At 30.9% G+C, this 7,000-nt stretch overlaps 1 protein-coding gene across 3 annotated transcripts in view; it reads left to right on the top strand.

Annotated features, from left to right (window-relative positions):
• The window catches only part of LOC106463997 (graves disease carrier protein-like), a 20,673-nt gene extending 17,692 nt beyond the window's left edge, over window positions 1-2,981 (top strand). For all 3 annotated transcript variants that reach the window (XM_022391651.1, XM_022391652.1, XM_013924101.2), the window contains exons 9-10: window positions 1,129-1,197; window positions 2,146-2,981. In XM_022391651.1, the coding sequence (XP_022247359.1) occupies window positions 1,129-1,197; window positions 2,146-2,320 (244 nt within the window). In that variant the 3' untranslated portion in view covers window positions 2,321-2,981. The remainder of the gene's footprint in view (window positions 1-1,128; window positions 1,198-2,145) is intronic.
• Window positions 2,982-7,000: the final 4,019 nt, after the last annotated feature.

The raw sequence follows: 7,000 nt of genomic DNA, 5'->3' as shown, positions 1-7,000 counted from the left end.
GTAAAACAATAAATGATATTGCTCTTGTTATCCAGTCCACCTATTAGAATGACTGACTGTGTAAAGTCTATATTATGTAACTATGTATTACCTTGCCATTTATATTTTTCATAGTTTTATGCCCCTGATGGTTCAGCAGCAAGTCTGTAGGCTTATAATGTTAATTAAAAATCTGGTTTCGATACTTATGGTGGGCAGAGCACAGATAGCCATTGGTGTAGCTTTGTGATTAACAATAAATCAATCAGATGAAAACAAAAAAGCAATATTATTAATTTGACTTATAACACTTATTATTTTGCCACTTGGAAATTTTTTGGAGTAGTGAAATCTATTACTGTTTGCCAGGCAGATGCTTTAACAACTATCACATCTCAACTCCCAATTTTCACATTATTGGTTATTAAGAATGAAATTATGTGGGGTACTTGAGCTGTCAGGTGGCTTGTAAACTTCAAGGTCCACTTATTGCCATTTTTTTAAAATTGGAACCTCTGAATTTAAGTGATTTCTTTTCAAATAGTTATAAAGATAACATGTTGGGCCAATAATGTTTTCCCACGATTTAACTACATTATATTATGAACTTGCGTGATATGTAACATTTTGTATTTCTTTATCATCTATATTTATTTACTGTTGCAAGGTTAAAAGCAAATTAACATTTGAGGTTTGCGTAAGATACACATGTTTCTATATCCTTTCCATTTCTACATGCAGTGTGACAAGACTACACTTTGAAATTTCCATATAACTTAGAAATTTAATATTTCATTTATTCCTTTTTTATATAAGTACTAGCTGATGTAACTGCTCAATGCACAAGAGAATATATAGGGTACTTAGGGTGGCATACGTAGTCAGATACGAATGCTGATCCTCTGTCATACATAGAGGGTACGTACTGGATTGGGTCATGATTGGTCCAGCAGTTTGCCAGTTATAAGTGAACACACATACACAGAATTTAGCCAATTAATGATTTAAATAAGCAATACATTTCTCAAAAACGAAAGGCCACCCAATATTTCTCACAAGATATTGGAACTATATTTAAAGATCTCAATATTTACAGCTAAACCTTTTCAACTTAGGTTAACCATAAAATGTTTTGGTAATTGATTCCAGCTATCCTTTGGATGTTGCCCGACGGAGAATGCAGCTCAGCATGTTGCGCCCAGAGACCTACAAATTTAGGTGAGGTTTTATGAATAATGTTTGTTTTCCAATACTTTCTTCATCAGGATTTTATTAGGGTCTTATGAGCTGTTATTTCAACCAGCAGTCAAGACATTAAGACTTGTGTTTGAAGTATAATTATGAGGAAAGTAAAAAGTTAGAAATAAAGAATTATATATATATGACTAAAAATGTTATGAACAAATGTATTTGAAATGCATTAAAAAATTAACATTATTTTTGACCTACATTATTCCTCACAGCTGTTTATCGAATACCTCTGGGAGTCTGTATTCTGGCTAACAAAGATGTTTTTATTCATTTTAACCATTAACAAATGTAAATTATGATTGGGAAAGACAGTGTTATATATTATGAAGATAAATTACGTAAGGTAAATCATTAGTGTCAGATAATGATGATAAAAAAGTTGCAATTGGGTCATTTTCTTACCAAAAAGTTGCAAAAAAAATATCAGCAGCATTTGGCAACTTGAACCATTAAAATATCAAAGTATATTCCAATAGTATAGTTATAATAATTTAAATAAAACTAAACTTCCAATCAGCTATGTTGTTTTAAATGACCTGAAGTACTGATAAATAGGGAATAGTATTTATGCTTAATTAATTGGTTTTCCAATCATTCCTATATTGCAAAGAATATTGTAATGCCCCAATGACACAGCAGTATGTCTGCAGACTTACAATGCTAGAAACTGAGTTTTGATACCCATGGTGGGCAGAGCACAGATAGCCCATTCTGTAGCTTTCTGCTTAACTTCAAACAAACAAGATATTGTAACTTTTTTTTTTCAAGAATACTAAAAAACAAAATACAGGTTAAATAAGTTCTATTCCTAGGCCTTATATTAAAGCCTTTCATAGAAGCAATAAGATTTTCCTTTGACTTTTGGGCTTAAAGCTTTTCATTTGTTAAGTGTTTGATTTGTATTTTTTCTTGCAGGAAAGGGTGTTTCTCAACATTATACCTTGTTTTTAAAGAGGATGGGATTGCAAAAGGACTGTATCGTGGCATGAGTATTAACTACCTGCGTGCTATACCCATGGTGGCTGTCTCCTTTGCCACCTATGAACTGATGAAGCAGTTTTTGGGATTGGATACAGGTCTTGATACCTGATTAAAAAAAAAAAGTTTCTCAGTTAAAATATTTCAAATTTTGTTTCGTCTATATGTGTCATTCTTTTTTTTTCCTGGTTTTCACAATTACACAAATAACTTTATGCTAATTTCATCCTTATCTTCATTACTTTGTGACCTAATATTAATTTTATCATGTATTAGAATTTCAAATTAATGGAGTTTTCAATATAGCCAGAAAATTTCATCTTGTAGTAAAATATATTTTAAACACTTGTTTCTGCTTATGTGTGTGTTCATAATCAATACATTCACAATTTAATTAATTATTATTTTAAGCATTCTGTGTATTAAAAAGTATGTTAGTAATGAATATTGTATACTAACAAGGCCAGTGAGAAATAGTAATTAAATAGGTATGGAATTTAAACGTTGATCAAAAGAAGTATTTAAGTATAGAAATTTAAATCTAATGATTTAATGAAATGTCTTTTCAGGACTGAAATCTGTATCAATGGATTGAACCTTCATGTAAGCTTAAGTACTTGTAGTTTTACATAGTTTGATGTGTGAATTTGAATAATGTTCCACGTATTGCGTACAAAAAAAATCTTATTACAAAGTTAAATATTCAGCCTCATTACTTAATTTTCAAAGAAATAACTTCTTGAATCAAAAAGCAAATTATTTTCTCCCCCCCCAAAAAAAACACATTGTAGACGTCACTGTAAACTTTAAACATTTAATTACAGTTTTGTCATTACAATTTGAAGAACTGACTATTAATGAGGTAGGGATTTAGCTGTGTTACAAAATAATGTTAAGCTCAGTCTTTTGTAAGTCTCTACATACAGTATTTTACTTTGTAAGAAAAATTTTAATGTAGAAAATATTTTATGTATAATGTAATTAATTTTAATTTCAAGAGGAGGAAATATATTCCATTCAAGCATAGGAGTTCTTTCTAATGCTATCTTTGGTTCTAACGCTTGTGTTGATTCATGTCTTTCACATAGAAGCTACTTGCTTAGAATAACTCCAAATATGATAATATATTTCATAATGCACTTTATCTTATTTTTACACATAGCTCACATTTTTAGTTTGTATAATTTTTATTCTTTTGAAAATAATTGTGAATTTCTGTGATATAAATAATTATAGCGATGATAACTCATCTTACATCCTAACTCTACTTTTAGTCGTTGTTATGCTTTCATATGTCTTTCACATAGAAGCTACTTGCTTAGAATAACTCCAAATATGATAATATATTTCATAATGCACTTTATCTTATTTTTACACATAGCTCACATTTTTAGTTTGTATAATTTTTATTCTTTTGAAAATAATTGTGAATTTCTGTGATATAAATAATTATAGCGATGATAACTCATCTTACATCCTAACTCTACTTTTAGTCGTTGTTATGCTTTCGTCACAAATGTTTATAAAGGTGTGTAATAGAATAGAGTATAAAACGCTATAATGAAGAAATTATATTTAAACACCAGTATTTATGGTGCATTATAATACGTTTTACATAGAAGTTGTAAGATTACTGTACCATTATGTGAATGATCTCCAGTACAAAAGGATAGACCATTGCAAGTTTAAGTCACAGAAGTTTTTTTTTTTTTTGTCACTGCTTAAATATTCACATTTTTAATAAAAACTGCCTCTTTTATTATTTCTTTTGAGTTATCTTGTTTATATGGTTAAATGTGAACTTGAATTAACATTTATCACATGATTATTTATTTGAAAGCAAGCATAAACACGTAAAGGTTGATGTATTTGTATTTTTAATTGGACATGTGGTCTCCCTTGTAGGTTTCACAGGCTAAGCTCCTCACAATTAAAACAACTTATATACACGTTGTATATATGCTATCAACTTTAGTTGATATGCAAGGTAGGCAGCAAAATCAATTAAACATTTTTTTAAATTTTACTTTCAATAAAACCAACTCTTTCATGCTTTGCTTTATATCCATTTCCTGGCCTCGAAACTTGTTTCATAGATGTAGACATTCATAAAACAAAGCTTTCACTAAATTCAAGAAATTAGAAATTAAAGTAGATGATAAAAATGAAGTTCATTTCAATCTAAACATGATGAAGTAAGACACAGATAGGCCTGTTAAAGTAAAGGTTTACTATGAATCGCAACATTTTGTTAAGGGAAGTACAAAAAAATAAGTCGTGTAGGTGAACATCACGAAGATCCAAGGAACTTTCATCTTTACTAATACACTTAGGCAATAGATTCATTGGGGTTGGAGGATCACACCAAAACCAGAAACCTAAAATTATAGTATATATGTTAAATAATGTCGATGAACAATTGTAAACAAAATATATACAGGCCATTCTTTAAGAGCATTAAGAATACCATAGATTTGTGGGATTCTGGAGGAGGAAACTGTTTCTCTGAAGTAAAAACTGTTCTTAAGTTTTGATGAGATGAAAATTGTTACATTTCAAATGAAATGTTATGGTATTTCAGAAGGTATCACTACAAGCAACTAGAAGACATCGGACAATACTTACGCCTGAATTCTATGACTGTTAATAAAAAAATATTACAAGTAACTTGGAAGCTGATATTATAACTTTTAGACACTTGATGAAAGTAAACTTTATTATCTTCTTGAAGTAAAACTATAATGCTCTGAGCCCTGAATATCTGTGCAATGATTCATTGAAATGGCAAACTTACCAGTTTGGTTGGATCTGAAACATCACCATGTGGTCTAAAAGTATTCAAAATTGAATTTTTTATAATGTTTATCCCCACTTTAATAACAATTTCCAGTGCCAGCATAACTGCTACAACTTGGGTGAGTACTGGATTATCTTAATAGACCTCATCAGCATACAAGTTTACTTCCAGCAAAAAACAAGTGGAAGATGTATGTGAGCAATTAGCATTGACCATACACTTGCTGACCAATAGTGAGTTCAAGGGAATACCATATTCATACACCTGAGGATTTAATATGCCAAATGATTAATGTAGCCTTAATGTTTTTATTTTATTTATATCTATATATGACTTGAGAAGAAACCATAAACATCGCTAAACCAAAAATGAAAGCCAAAGCATCACCAACATAAATCAACAATAAAACATTGTGTTAATAAACTGAGAAACATTTTCTTTAAGAATTACTTGTACGTTTTGTTAATAGAGGGATGGAAACACTACAGTGATGTATTTTTATAGAGCCTTTTTAATGCCCTGGTAAAGATGTGTAAAGTGCTAACAATGCCGAGTAAGGAAGCGCATGATGATAATTATAAGTAGCAAAACAACGATTTATAATAATAATTAAACGAATTATTTAAGGTGAAATAAACTACATGTTTCGACAGAACATTGGTAAATCTGGAAACATATCCTTGATTGAATTGCTGACTAGTATGACCACTATATAAGGTTCCGTGCTTACAGGACTAAATTACGTGATAAGTCTGTTTTACGTGGGAAAATAGATCAAATATTATACCAAAGTGTGTGTGGGAGATTTATAAATTAGTCAATCGGTGTTTAAGGCCACCAGGACGAACCCAGCTCCGTTTGCTTTTATAATATACACTATCTATTCACATAGCACCCATCTGTGACGTACAACTACATAAACAGTTCTAAGATCCTCCTTAAAGACGGCTAATCAACTACTGAAACAAATAACTTATTAATGATAAGACTTAAGTTAATCAAGACAAAAAATTATACCTGATCAGCGCAATATTTAAGAAAGTAACAGTGCACAATTAAAGGGTAAACTTCACGTTTTTATTTAATTTTTTGCAAACTTTCTGCTACTATGCTATAGCGGTCGGACCAAACTAACTAAAGTTTAAGATGAAAAATGAATCATATTGTTACGACATCGGGGTCACGTGACGCTAGTAACACGTCATTGACTTTAGAAATATCCTGTTCCTTCATGAATGCTCTAGCGTTTACTAGATATGTGTTAGTCTTGTATATATATAAGACGGTCACAAAGTGACGGCAACAATGTGTGTAATTGAACTGAGTGTTGTTGAGTCGAGCACGTGAGACGTTCGTTGAGAATTATAGCGTTTGTTATAGCGCGACTGTTGAAATTAAGTGTATCGCAAAGTTATATTCAGAAAGAATAAACCAGTTTTATTTAAGAAAGGACTTCTATCGGTAAAGTTTCTTCGGAAAGAATTTTTACGGAAAATTAACGAACGAACGGAGACGTAACAATACGCTTGATGGAAAAAAAAAGACTCGGATTACTTTGTGAAAAGATAATTAAAATGAAATACACATATTTCAGTAAAGTTGATATATTAGGTCGTCAAGAAATTAATGTCGCGTTTTGGAACATTTTCATTAACCAACTCTAAAAAAACGTACATCACGTAAAATAGTTAAACGAATCGCCTAAACGTCACGTTAGTGTAGCCTATATAATGTGTAAAGCTTAGTATAGTGTAATACCTTATAGTGATGACATACGACGAGACATACATTCGGCATGTAATGCTGTTTGAATACAAGAAGGGAAACAATGCCTCTGTGGCCACAAAGAATATCAAAGACGTTTATGGAGATGTTTTGAGCGTTCGTAAGTGTCAACGATGGTTTAGCAAATTTCGATCAGGTGACATTAGCCTTAAAAACTGTTATGGCAGGGGCTGACATGTTGGAATTGATATTGATGCTCTGAAGATACTT

This window comes from Limulus polyphemus, unplaced genomic scaffold, assembly GCF_000517525.1.
Source record: "Limulus polyphemus unplaced genomic scaffold, Limulus_polyphemus-2.1.2 Scaffold1536, whole genome shotgun sequence".
In the NCBI taxonomy this organism is placed as follows: Eukaryota; Metazoa; Arthropoda; class Merostomata; order Xiphosura; family Limulidae; genus Limulus; species Limulus polyphemus.
This window is presented reverse-complemented; position numbering and strand designations above follow the sequence as displayed.